The sequence below is a fragment of the Oncorhynchus masou genome, chromosome 6 (assembly GCF_036934945.1).
Source record: "Oncorhynchus masou masou isolate Uvic2021 chromosome 6, UVic_Omas_1.1, whole genome shotgun sequence".
In the NCBI taxonomy this organism is placed as follows: Eukaryota; Metazoa; Chordata; class Actinopteri; order Salmoniformes; family Salmonidae; genus Oncorhynchus; species Oncorhynchus masou.
Genome location: NC_088217.1, coordinates 27,768,739 through 27,781,770, shown reverse-complemented (window position 1 = coordinate 27,781,770; position 13,032 = coordinate 27,768,739). Strand labels below are relative to the sequence as shown.

The following is a 13,032-nucleotide window of genomic DNA, read 5'->3' as shown; positions in this document are numbered from 1 at the left end:
TTTTCAACTTCATCGACCAGCACCTGATCATTCCCTGTGGGATTCTTATGTTGAGCACTTTGTAAGCACAACAACAGTTCTCCCTTGTGAAGAGGTTTCCTGACCTCAAAGGGACTTCCTGGATAAATAAAGGTAAAAAATAAATAGATAGAAGGCTATGCCTGGAATTGATAACATTGTAAATTTAAGATTAGGTGTATGTGTTGATCAACTTAATTATGTCTGAAATTGAATAAAGTCTACTAAATTGAGTCTGTGGTTGATTAGCAACTACATGGGGCATGATTGGGGAAAAAGTGTTTTGAGGGAATCTGAAATAAAGAAACAAATAATTGTTTAATACATTTTGTACACCTCAAGGTGTTGGTTGATATTTCCCTATTGTCACGATCGTTTGTAGAAATGGACCAAGACGCAGCAGATGTTGAGTTCCACAATTTTATTGATAAAGTGAAACTTAATAAAGACAAAAAACCAATAAACTAACAACGAACCGTGACTACAGAGGTGCTATGTACACTTACTCAAAATACAATATCCCACAAACACAGGTAGGAACAATAACGACTTAAATATGATCCCCTATTAGAGACAACGATTACCAGCTGCCTCTAATTGGAATCATACAAAATCACCAACATAGAAAAATAAACTAGAACCCCACATAGAAATAATCAACTAGAATAAACCCCAGTCACACCCTGACCTACTATACAGGCTCTCTATGGTCAGGGCGTGATACCTATGCAATAACCATTGTTTCCTGTTCATGTTTAATAGATCTAAGGCATTATTGTGGCCAGTTATATTTACGTAGCTATAATATAACCTACTGATTTAGGCAGTGTTAGAATTTCCCCTGCCTGTGGCTCTATCCCCATCTCCCAGGTACCATCCTTACAGGTGAAATGATACTGGTTCTGTATGTAGGAACAATTTTGGGCTTCATAAACACAGTGAGAAAAATAATAAAATGTCCAGCAAGAAGCAAGTGTAAAATGTGTGTTGTTACTGAGTGACAGTGTAATCACCAATCCTTTTCTTCAAAGTATGTCATGTGGGATGCCTGCTGGATATTCAAAACTTGCTGTGATGTGACTGTATGTACAGAGCGTGGGGGAAGGGAGATGTGCCTGTGCGCTCGTGCCAGGGAGGGAGGTGTGGTGACTATATAGGCAGCTGCTGTTGCCTGAGAGGTGTCAGACACGGCTCCATTTCACTCTCCAGCCAAGATCTTAACTCCACAGATAATCTTAACTCCACAGGTACGGCCACCATCTCAAAGCCTTACCTCATGAACACTGCAAAGGGAGCGCTGCCTATCACCACAAGGATGCCTGTGTGGGGTGGGGCTCGATTTGGGGATAAAGCAGCTGACTTGTGACCAGACCAGTCCTGATGCTCCAGACACTCTTTTATCCCCTAGGCAGGGAAGAGGAAACCCATCCTGGTTATTCTTAATGCCACTGTTTCTCTGTGTGGTTCACCTAGCCTGCTTTTAAAAAATTAATTAGACATTACTTACAGCATGCCCAAAGACCCCCTCAGAGGGTGCGAGTGGCGGTTAGTGATTTCTTGCTGTTGTGTGGAAGTGAGGAGGCAACTACTTAAGTGGTGTCTGTGCTTGTCCGCAGGCCTGTGCTTGTATGGCTGCTGATAAATGTCAGATGGCAGCTGGGCGCTGTGGATGGATGGTGGGAACTGAAGTGTCTGATCCCGAGGGAGGGCGTGTTGGGGTTTGGTCGTAGCTCTGCTTTACACTTGAGAGAGTCATCTGACCTACATGGTGAATGTTTTTCTTATCTACTCTTAGAAAACAGGGTGTGTGTATACATGTCATGTGTAATGATCAGCAGACACTCTGGCTACGTCCCAATAATCTGTCCTTCCTCCTAAAGTGTGCACTTGTTCAATTCCCTTCACTGATTTTAAAGAAAATGAGTGTTATAAGAAACATGGTGGAAACTCCCACTAGCCCTCCTCCAATTCAGTGCTTTAAAATTGATGATAAATGGTGAACGAGTGCACACTTCAGGAGAAAGGAGATATTATTGGGACATGTGGGGGTGCCAACTGCTATATTCAACCATAGAAGTAGAATTACTAGATCAAACTTTCCCATTCAAGTCAATGTTCTGCAATGGGAAATTATAATTATCTTCAACTACAGGGGATCAGTATAGACAGTTTAACAGGCCACAGGGTGTTATCATTGATGAGTGATTTGCAGCTTACATGTCAGAGTGTTTTCTGGAGTGAAATCTACAGGGACAATGGGTCTAGATCTGTTGTCTATGCTCTAAGTATAGAAGATGAACATATTGTACTCTGAGAGACTGGACGGCATTATAGGATATCATACCATACAGTATATCTTTCCACCATGTCTATAGCCTCTATTACACTGAGACATTAGTTAGGTTAGACTACTGCTGGGGTTTCCCCCCCCCCACTCTCTCCCCAGGTGGTTGGTGAAAACAACAGTTTCTTCCCCCAAGTTTCCAGAATATGGTGCACCAGATGGATGAATATTGACTCTACAGTATAGCATGTTTTACTGTACATACTGTGTGTTGGGATTGGGATAGATTCAAAGTCAAGGGAGGAATTTGGAGATATGAGTCATGTCATTGCACTGTGGTCCTGGCCTGCCTGCACTGGGACTGGAAAGAGAGCAGAGTGCAGACATAGACAGTATAGTGCAGGTGCTCACATTTACTGCAAGGGTACAGGTATAAGACTGGGCCTTTTGTATAAGTACGGGTTGTTCTCTGATATTTTTAGCAACATCACCATCTTCATATTAAGATACAATACTTTGCAGTATGACCCCAATGAGAGTGAATGAGGAAGTCTGGAGTCACACACACACACACACACACACACACGCATGCTTGTTTGTGTTTTTAGGCCTGAACTCGGCTTAATCTTTGTCTGAGAAACCGGTCGTTGTTGTTCAATAGAGTAGTAGATTGTCATACTGTCCCATATTGTTGACTGAAACACATTACACTTTCTGACTCAACTAAATTTGCTAGGTACTCTGCTGTTATAGGATGAAGTTGCCCATAGACCCTGATTTGGGGTCACTTTTAGCTTTTTCAGGGTTAGGGTTACGATTGAGGGAGGGGAAACTGATCCTAGAGCTGCACCTACCACTCCTGAGCGGTACTCTGCTGCCAGAATGATCCAAACTTGCTGTAAATATAAGTTTCTGTGGAAACTTCCCCAGAGGAAGTGGAGATGGCAAAAAATGAAGGCTATACGAGGGGTGTCAAACTCAATTCCTGGAGGGCTGAGTGCCTGCTGGGTTTAAAAAAATATTTTGTATAAATTAGTCATCCAGGTGAGGGAGTTCCTAACTAATCAATTTCCTTTATTGATCAATAAAGGGAGGAGCAAAAACCTGCAGGCACTCGGCCCTCCATGAATTGAGCTGGGTATTCAGTCCCTGAATTCTGAGCATTTACCTGTCGAGAAGGTGCCAACACCTTCACAGTTGTTTTACTGCCCTGCATGGCTTTAGGACTATATGGATACACCTGTCTGATCTTGTTGGCATTGTAATAATAATACCTTGATGCAGCCACCTGCATAGGTTTCCCGCTTGTTACGCATCAAGCAGGGCTTGGCTTTTCCTGCGTACACACACCCTCAACACAACCATGCATACTACAACTTGTCGAGCTGCACCTACTCTGCATCCCAATTCTACACACTCTTCCCTGAAGTGTGCACTTGGATTTAAAAGCATAAGATTGTTATAAGCATGGACTGTTACACCAATCCTATACTTTTAAATCCATGTCGTGGAGAGCACAAATGCTCACTTTGGGGGAAAGGGTGGAGAATTGGAGCACAGGCCTCCTAGAATGTAGGCTAGTGTAATTATATAGTCCAGCTGATTAATAAAAAGGCTTTCAATCACCTTGCAGTGAAATGCTTACTTACAAATCCTAAACAACAATGCGGTTTAAAAAATATAAAATAAATAAAATATCTTTAAAAAAATATGAATAAGAAGTAACAAATAATTAAAAAGCAGCAGTAAAATATCAATAGCGAGGCTATATACAGAGCATATGCAATATGTTATTAATGTGTTATGTCATTAATAAGGTTTACACTTTACATACAGTGCCCATTTTTACTGTGTAATTATTCCTGTAAGTACAGTTTAACAAGTATTATAATTACTCAATTGTTCAAATTTTACTTAGAAGATAGGTCTACAGCTAGACTTAAAGCCAGTGAATTAAACCTAACTGAGCAATTGTGTATATAAGCTCCCTCAATTTACGTCCCTGTTTGCAAGTGTCACTGTTTACAAATGGTATGTTAGACTAGACATATTAGCCTTTATATAGGCTACATTGTGTACCATTTGAATAGCCTATAGTTAGGCCTATGCTATTTAAATAGACTTAAACAAAACGACCCAGCATATACTCTTTACAAGGACTTCCCTATGACAAACCATTAATTACGTTATCTCTGTCACTCATTTGGCAGTTATTAACTTTGCTTTAAGCAATACAATGTAATCATCTGACGTTTATTTTTGGCCTATTCCAGGCAGTTATAGCTCTACGCGTGTAACCAGGTCTAAATTTAGATCAAACGTTCCGCCGTCGCTTGCGTCAATGGAATCCCGAGCGTGCGTCAGAGTATGAGAACGTCTGTGTGAGAACGATGCCATTGGCTCCTGACCCGGAAAAATCACCGCCCCTTTGCTATTTTTGCGGAAAGACACGCCTCAAGCCGGGGCCACCCGACGTAACGGCAAAATAAAAGTGACTGTATATATTACACTCTACCCGAAGTCTGAAGATTTCATTCCCTTTCTGAACTGTAGACAGAGGTTTAATACACTTGATGCTTCTCCATCACTCGGAATAAATGAAAATCTGTCTAAGGAATTTAGAGGATTTATAGATCAGGTTAGTAAAAGGTATTTATTATTATTTTGCATGCATGCTAGTGGTCTTCACTGTTTTGTTATGGATCCGATTGGCAAGGATGCTTTTTTTAATCTTCGAAAACTTTACCCTCCTAAAGAGCTTACGTATTGAATGATTTGTGGCATTTTAGCCTACTTGCAATGACTGTAAATTTGTTTTCTTGATCATGTGATAAAGTAGCCTAGTTTCATTCTATTTTCGAATGACATATACAGAAAAGGCAATGTTTAGATGCTATACCATTCGAATAGGCTACAGCTGCTTAAAACTGTTAATCAAATAAAAGCTTAATAACATGTCAGACCAAATGATAGATGTCTTGGATATCATTGTAGACTTGACTGCATTCAACATTGATCGCTATCACGCTTGTGAATTGACGATGTGTTGGTCTGTGTTGTGTTGCAACCAGCCGCACACTCCCCCAGTTCTCTATCACTGACTGATTTTTGCCTCGCACGTTTCAAAGCCTATCTCTAGACTATGCTGTTTGACAGGGCTATTTTATAGGGCCTTTTATATGGGGCCAATAGGGGTGTATTGATGGTCTGAAATAGTTGAGAATATGAGTGGTAGGCTATTTATAGTTTTGTAATATTTGCTCTTCATGGTCAGTTATTAACTTAATCCATGTGTATTATTTTATTATATGAAATAAATAGGCTGATGCATCACATTGTTATCAACTTAAGCTACTAATGAGAAAGATCAGACAGGTGGCGATGTGGCCAGTAGTTTTACTGGGTGTTCAAGAGGAGGCAGTGGCGGTATCGTATGTCTCACTGTTGTCTCTCTTGTCCTCATCTTATCAGATGCACACATATCCTCTGCGTGCATGTTACACATGGGGTTCAGAGGTTAACTTGTGACCTTTTGATGTAAGCACCCTTTTTTATAGGTCAAGGATATTTTTTACTTTAGTTTGTGTGCATCAAGTGTATAGTTTCTCTCACCAAAGCACATGCTAAGAGGTAAAAACACAAGTCACTGTTTAGGGGCAGAATAGCTTACGCCCAGACATGTTTTTTTTTTTTTTTTTAACCTTTATTTAACTAGGCAAGTCAGTTAAGAACAAATTCTTATTTTCAATGACGGCCTAGGAACAGTGGGTTAACTGCCTGTTCAGGGGCAGAACGACAGATTTGTACCTTGTCAGCTCGGGGGTTTGAACTTGAAACCTTCCGGTTACTAGTCCAACACTCTAACCACTAGGCTACCCTGCCACCCCATGTTGTTGGTGATGATACACTATATATGCAAAAGTATATGGGCACCCCTTCAAATTAGTGAATTTGGCTATTTCAGCCACACCATTGCTAACAGAGCCCTGACCTCAACACCATCTAACACCTTTGGGATGAATTGGAATGCAGGCTGCGAGCCAGGCCTAATCGCACAACGTCAGAGCCTGATCTCACTAATGCTCTTGTGGCTGAATGGATGCAAGGTCCCACAGCAATGTTCCAACATCTAGTGGAAAGCCTTTCCAGAAGAGTGGAGGCTGTTATAGCAGCAAAGGAGGGACCAACTCCATATTATTTTGTAATGAGATGTTCGACAAGCAGGTGTCCACATACTTTGGGTCATGTAGTGTATAAACAGGAAAAAGCAGTGATTCCACATAAATTCAAGTATTTAGCATAATTGTTTATTTTATATTGCTTTTAGTCATGCCAGAATATCTTGAGATATTCAAAGCTTTGACTGACCAACAGCCTTCATTGCGATTTTAACTGAAATTGAACTAAGACAATAATTAAGATATTAGATCAGATGATTACAGCTACAGATTAGTGAAAGAACACCTCCTGGAGAAAAATCCTCCAGATCCGATATTGTTCTGATATGGACAGTTCTGAGAGGTAGACATGAATCACATAGACATGTCCAGCTGCTAAAGACACCATAGCATCTCGCCACAGCCCTCCGCTCCGCCAGGCCTGTCACCTTCCCCTCTTCAGCTGGCATTTAGCCCACCGTGGAACCCGATCCCCAGACCTTGGGTGGGAGGGTTGCCCTGTTCATAACCGAAGGGGTGGGTTTCAAAGCATTCAAAGCCAGTAACCAATAGTCTTGCTGGAGGATATCTCCCCATCAGCTAGTCAGCCGGCTTTCCAGGCTTTCTCAGAATCACCAAAGGGGTACCAAGAGGCCTAAAGCTGTGGCAGCGTGAGGAGAGGGGGGAAGTGTTTCTGTATGGGATGATGTCAGGATGCGCTATTGGAGAGGTGTTAAAAAGGGATCCCTAAGACGGGTTAAGTTTCTTTAATGTTGTTGACTTAAGTGATTAGTAGGAGGCTTGCAGATGATGGTTGTAGAGTTGTTTACAGGTTATTGCACCTGGTTTGGCTGGAGTGATGGTGAACTTGGAGCGTACGGCAGGTGGGCCTATAGGGTCTACTCATGCTACATTACTCAACATAAATGGCACCATTTCAATTATTTCATAATTTCAGCAGTTATGTTGGCCTCACGTTTTGATAGAGAACAACAATTAAGAACAGCGACGACAGAATGCAACTATTTGGCTTCAGAATATTTTTCTTAAATATTGTTTTATGTATTTTTTTAGCAATGCCCTGTGTTCAAACTCAGTATGGAACTGTGCCCTACGACAACAACTACTTTATCTCTGAGTTCCTGAACCCTGACCTCAGTGCTAAGCCAGCCATGGACATCAGTGCCCAGCGGGACCAGCTCACCGCCTCCTCCCTCCCCAGCATCAACACCCTGGTGGGCAGCGGCTACATGGGCGAGTTTGACGCCTACTCGTGTCAGATCACCACCTCTGCCTCCAATGCCCCCTCCTGCCCCGCGGCCGGCGGCAGCTCTAGCCCTCAGGCTCAGCACTCAGCCTTCAAACTGGACGACCTCCAGGTGTACGGCTGCTACCCAGGCTCGTTTGCCCTCAGCTACCTCGACGAGACGCTGTCCTCCTGCGGCTCCGATTACTATGGCAGCTCTGCGTCGGCCACCGCCTCCCCACCCACCCCGGGCTTCCAGAGCCAGCCTGGCTCGGCCTGGGACTCCCCCTTCAGCCCCTACTCCCCAGGCCCTGGATGCTGGGTGGCTGATAAGTCAGGCTTAGCTCAGCAACCCTCTTTCTTCACCTTCACCCCCCCGGTGGAGCAGCATTCCCCCCTGGGGCAGCATCAGGGCCCCCAGCAAGGTGAGGAGGACCCTTTCTTCCAGCCCTCACAGCAGCATGCCTCCCCTCTCCATTACACCCCCTTATCCCTGGACCAGGTGTCCCTGGACAGCCCCGGGCTCATGGAGGGGCCTATGTTGTCCCCTAAGATCTGCAGCCCTGGGGCCAACGAGGGTCGCTGTGCGGTGTGTGGGGACAACGCCTCTTGTCAGCACTACGGGGTCCGCACCTGTGAGGGCTGCAAGGGCTTCTTTAAGGTATGAAGCTTCACAGTACTTATATTATTATTATTTCGCAGGCTGGCTGCCTCAGAATTTTTTATAATTCAGTTGCACATAATAACCTATTCATACATTAACTTGGCTCCAGTTCCAGTAGAAGTGTGATTATAATAGAGAAAGGGGAACATTGATAAATGTGCAGGAAAATAATCACACTGTTCTTTGTTTTTATTTTCACTTCTTGCAGCGAACTGTACAGAAGAATGCTAAATATGTGTGCCTAGCCAACAAAGACTGTCCAGTAGACAAGCGGCGGAGGAACCGGTGCCAATTCTGCCGTTTCCAGAAGTGCCTCGTGGTGGGAATGGTGAAAGAAGGTAATGCCATGTTACACCCCCTTAAAGCCTTCAGTGACTATTATATTTGATGTGAAACCCAAGCTCGAACTGACAGTCATGTGAAACCCAAGCTAAGAATGACAGCAATGCTAAACTGAAGCTTTTCAGTGCCCACTCATAGAAAAAGAGAAACTGAAATGGATATAGCAATTGTTTAGCGAAACGGAGGCTTGCGGTGACAGTCATATAAGAATCTCAGACACGTACAGTCAGTGAGAGTATTTGTTATTATTTCTCTCTCTCACTTACAGTCGTCCGCACAGACAGCCTGAAAGGTCGCAGGGGTCGTCTGCCCTCTAAACCCAAGACTGTACCAGAGTCAGCGTCCACCACCCCACCCATCAACATCATCACCTCTCTTGTCAGGGCTCACATAGACTCCAACCCCGCCATCGGAAAACTGGACTACTCCAAGGTAAGACCTCCAGACCTTGTCATGTGACTCATGGAACAGCATATTATTGGTTGTCTGTTAAGTGCCTGCAGTAGCTCGTCTTTGCTGTTGAATCTCTCTCAGAATTTAGCCCATTGCTGTTGCTAAAGTTAAGCTTCTTGCTTTAATATCGTTGTATGTAATTCATCTTCTTTTGATTGAAGTGATCTCGATCACATTTCACACTATATGTTATGACGAGATGGACATCAGAGGCAGTGAGTCATCCCTTTCTTTCCTCTTTCCACTCCTCAGTACCATGAGACAGTGGTCAGCCTATCAGAGAAAGAGGATGCCAACGACATCCAGCAGTTCTACGACCTGCTGACTGGCACCATGGATGTGCTGCGGAAATGGGCCGAGACCATCCCAGGATTCACCGCCTTCTGCCCAGAAGACCAGGAGCTGCTCCTGGAATCTGCTTTCGTGGAACTCTTCATCCTCCGGCTAGCATACAGGTATAATTACCACTGTAAACATTGCCTGCATCCCAAATGGCACCCTATTCCTTATGGGCCCTGGTCAAAAATGATGCAGTTAATAGGGAATAGACTGCCATTTGGGACGCACAAATTTACTGTATAATTCCTTAAAAACAAATGTGCACCCACTGTTTCTGCAATATATGTTAAGGCTGTTCTGTCTCTAGGTCGAGTCCTGAGAAGAACAAGCTGATCTTCTGCAATGGTGTGGTACTTCACCGTATGCAGTGTGTGAGGGGCTTTGGCGACTGGATCGACTCCATCATGGACTTCTCCCAGAGCCTCCACCGCATGAACCTGGACGTGTCCTCATTCGCCTGCCTCGCAGCACTCGTCATCATCACAGGTGAAACACATTCACATACAGGCAGACAGGCAGGCAGACAGGCAGGCAGACAGGCAGGCAGGCAGGCAGGCAGACAGACAGGCAGACAGACAGACTTTCTCTATACAGTTAGTTTTAGTGAACCCCTTCTCTGCTCCACTAGGAGTTGAAAGCAATAAGTCTGGTAAGTTCTGGTACTCAACTGAAACACTCATACTATATGCTTGTGGTATATAGCCTGTCACAAGCCCATTTATTAATGTGTCTGATCAAGAGGGTTCTCCTTGTTGTTTCTCCTCAGATCGCCATGGCCTTAAAGAGCCCAAACGGGTAGAGGAGTTCCAGAACCGCCTTATAACCTGTCTGAGGGACCACGTGGCCGGCAGTGGCTCCGACGCGGGGCGGCCCCAGCCCAACTTCCTGTCCCGTCTGCTAGGGAAGCTCCCCGAGCTGCGCACCCTCTGCACCCAAGGCCTGCAGCGCATCTTCTACCTGAAGCTGGAGGACTTGGTCCCCCCACCACCCATCGTAGACAAAATCTTCATGGATACCTTACCTTTCTGAAAAGACAGACAAAAAGATGAGGAGGAATGATTAAGTGATGATGCTGAGGGGACAAACATATGATAAACTGAGGAGGTGAATGGGGGGCGTTGTCTGTGTACACCCCCCCCCCCACTAAAGTGGCATCTCCCCTTTCCAGTGCACTGACTTTGTGAAAAGTGTCTGATTCTGCCTCTGGTCCAGTGTCTAAAAGTGAGGACTTAGACTGTATTTTTCTCACATTTAGTTTAATAACAAAAACCTGTGGGTGACAGAATTGGATGTTTATTTTCCAATCTGTGGAATTATCCTGGACAATGCATTCAACAAGAGAGAGGAAGACATGAGATAACATTTCTAGTTTTTGGTCTCTTTTGTAAGTGTGACTTTGTAGAGTGGCTTTATTGCTATGCAAAATGTGTACGTTTGTGTTTTTGCACGCTACAAAATATTGAGACAGTTGGTGTGTATGTACAGCTCTGAGGGGGAAAAGCAGACATGTTCACACCTGAACACCCACTTAAACCTAAGTTCTCAAAAATCCTATTGAGTTTCCAAATCCCAACACAACTTAATTTAGTAGCTGTTCAAAGTTGACACATAGGGAGGCCAACAGTGTCAAACGCTGGAGTCTCCAGTCCACTAGCCTTTCTCAAAGACAACTGTTGCATCCTACATTTCAAAGTGAGTATTTTCAGTGAAACCATAATAATAATAGCCATTTGTAGTCCTGATACCACACATTTACACCTATAGAAGGTCGGACCAAAGGGTAGCTGTCTATCTGTCTGCCGTGACAGCTGGCTATTGTTGTGACATTTACAGCTCATCAACCATAAAGCCTTAATGTACTTTACAGGCCCAGTGCAGTCAAAAATGTGATTTTCCTGTGTTTATATTTATATTTTCACACTATGAGGATGGAATAATACTGTGAAATTGTTAAAATTATGATAATGCCCTTTTAGTGTAAGAGCTGCCTGAAATTTCAGCTTGTTTTGGTGGGATGGAGTTTTGGCCTGCCTGGTGACATTACCAGGTGGTAAATTAGTTAATAGACCAATAAGAAAGAGAGTTCTAAACCTTTCTGCCAATAACAGCTAGTTTTCAGTTTTCCCCTCCCTACCAAAATTCTTGCTAGAGAAATTGCTTTTTGCTAAGAAGCTATTTTTGTTTATTTTTTTACCATTGTAATTGAAAAAAATCACAGTAGGGTACTTACTTAATTGTAACCCAGAAATGATTTGATATTGAGATAAAAATGGCTGCATTGGACCTTTTAAAAGGTGTCATAAGTTTTACTCATGCCACAAAGCAACAAGTATTGCGGGTTTGTAATGGCAAGAGAATCATATCACTGAAACTATTTTTTTCCCCTTAGAACTTTATAGGAATGAGTCCTTAAAAAGAGAAACATGCCAGCAGAATTACAATGTTTAAAAAGTGCCTTTAAAAAAGTTGAAGACCTGTGTATTCAGGTTTTCATTTCAACCATCTCACTGATAGAAACTCTGTAAATCTATTAATTTGATGTCGGCAACAACCAGATGACAAAACATTAGAACAGACTTGGTGAAGTTTGATTGGCTGAAATGAAAATGTGCATACCAAGAGTTACTTGAAAATGGAGGTTAGGAATCTCATGGTTTGGAATAGCCTAAGAATAGTCTAGTCTAGGGATAAAAATCATAGAATACATTTCATTTTTTGAATGTGGGAGAGTATTAAGTTTCACACTATAGCTGTAACATGGATCCACTCAAACGTATCCCTTAATGCTCTACAGCTTACTATCCTTATCCTTAACTGTGTGATTCTATAAACATCTGCTAATGTAAGGGTTGCCTTACACACACTCCTTCAGGAGGAGTGTGTGCAGTTTTATAAAATGTAGTTATTTTTATTTTGTTCTTGAAATGAACTTCAAGTGATTTCTTAAGTCATTACACAGTGAAATGTGACAAAAGGACGAGCAGCTAAGAGCACTTCAGCGTTCTAACACAGTATACAGATTTATACAAAAATGTTCTATGTTTGTTTGTGATGTGTGTATACTTATAACATAAATACTTTATATTTGTGAGTTTTTGTAATGTGGTACATACATATATATATATTCAGAGGAAGAAAAAGTATTTAATATTAAAAGAACATTTCAAAATACATTTGTTTCCATTTTTCTTAAATGTTATGATACTTTTTCACAGACAATTTTTACAACACATACCTTTATGATGATGTGTGTAGTAAAAAACGATCACCCGATTCTGAGTTCTCTGGTATCTCCAAAGAAATCAATGGTTAAACCACATAAGATGATGTCAAAACTATTTCCTCTAGTCTACAGGTTCTTCTGCAACCGAAGTTATACACCATTGGTTTGATTTTCATGACATCATAACAGGAAGCAGTTCGTTCCTTTCGGTTAAACCACTTGCATAGTTTCTAGATAAGATTGATGGAAGGGGAACTTTCATGCTCTGTGCCACGCAGGGGCATATGACGTAATAACTGTGTGGGA

At 42.6% G+C, this 13,032-nt stretch overlaps 1 protein-coding gene across 1 annotated transcript; it reads left to right on the top strand.

Annotated features, from left to right (window-relative positions):
• The first annotated feature begins 4,805 nt into the window (after window positions 1-4,805).
• On the top strand, window positions 4,806-12,537 carry LOC135541803 (probable nuclear hormone receptor HR38). Its single transcript, XM_064968198.1, has 7 exons — window positions 4,806-4,940; window positions 7,534-8,366; window positions 8,578-8,707; window positions 8,980-9,143; window positions 9,417-9,619; window positions 9,811-9,989; window positions 10,270-12,537. Exons 2-7 carry the CDS (start codon window positions 7,536-7,538, stop codon window positions 10,530-10,532), a joined length of 1,770 nt encoding a protein of 589 aa, XP_064824270.1. The 5' UTR covers window positions 4,806-4,940; window positions 7,534-7,535; the 3' UTR covers window positions 10,533-12,537.
• Window positions 12,538-13,032: the final 495 nt, after the last annotated feature.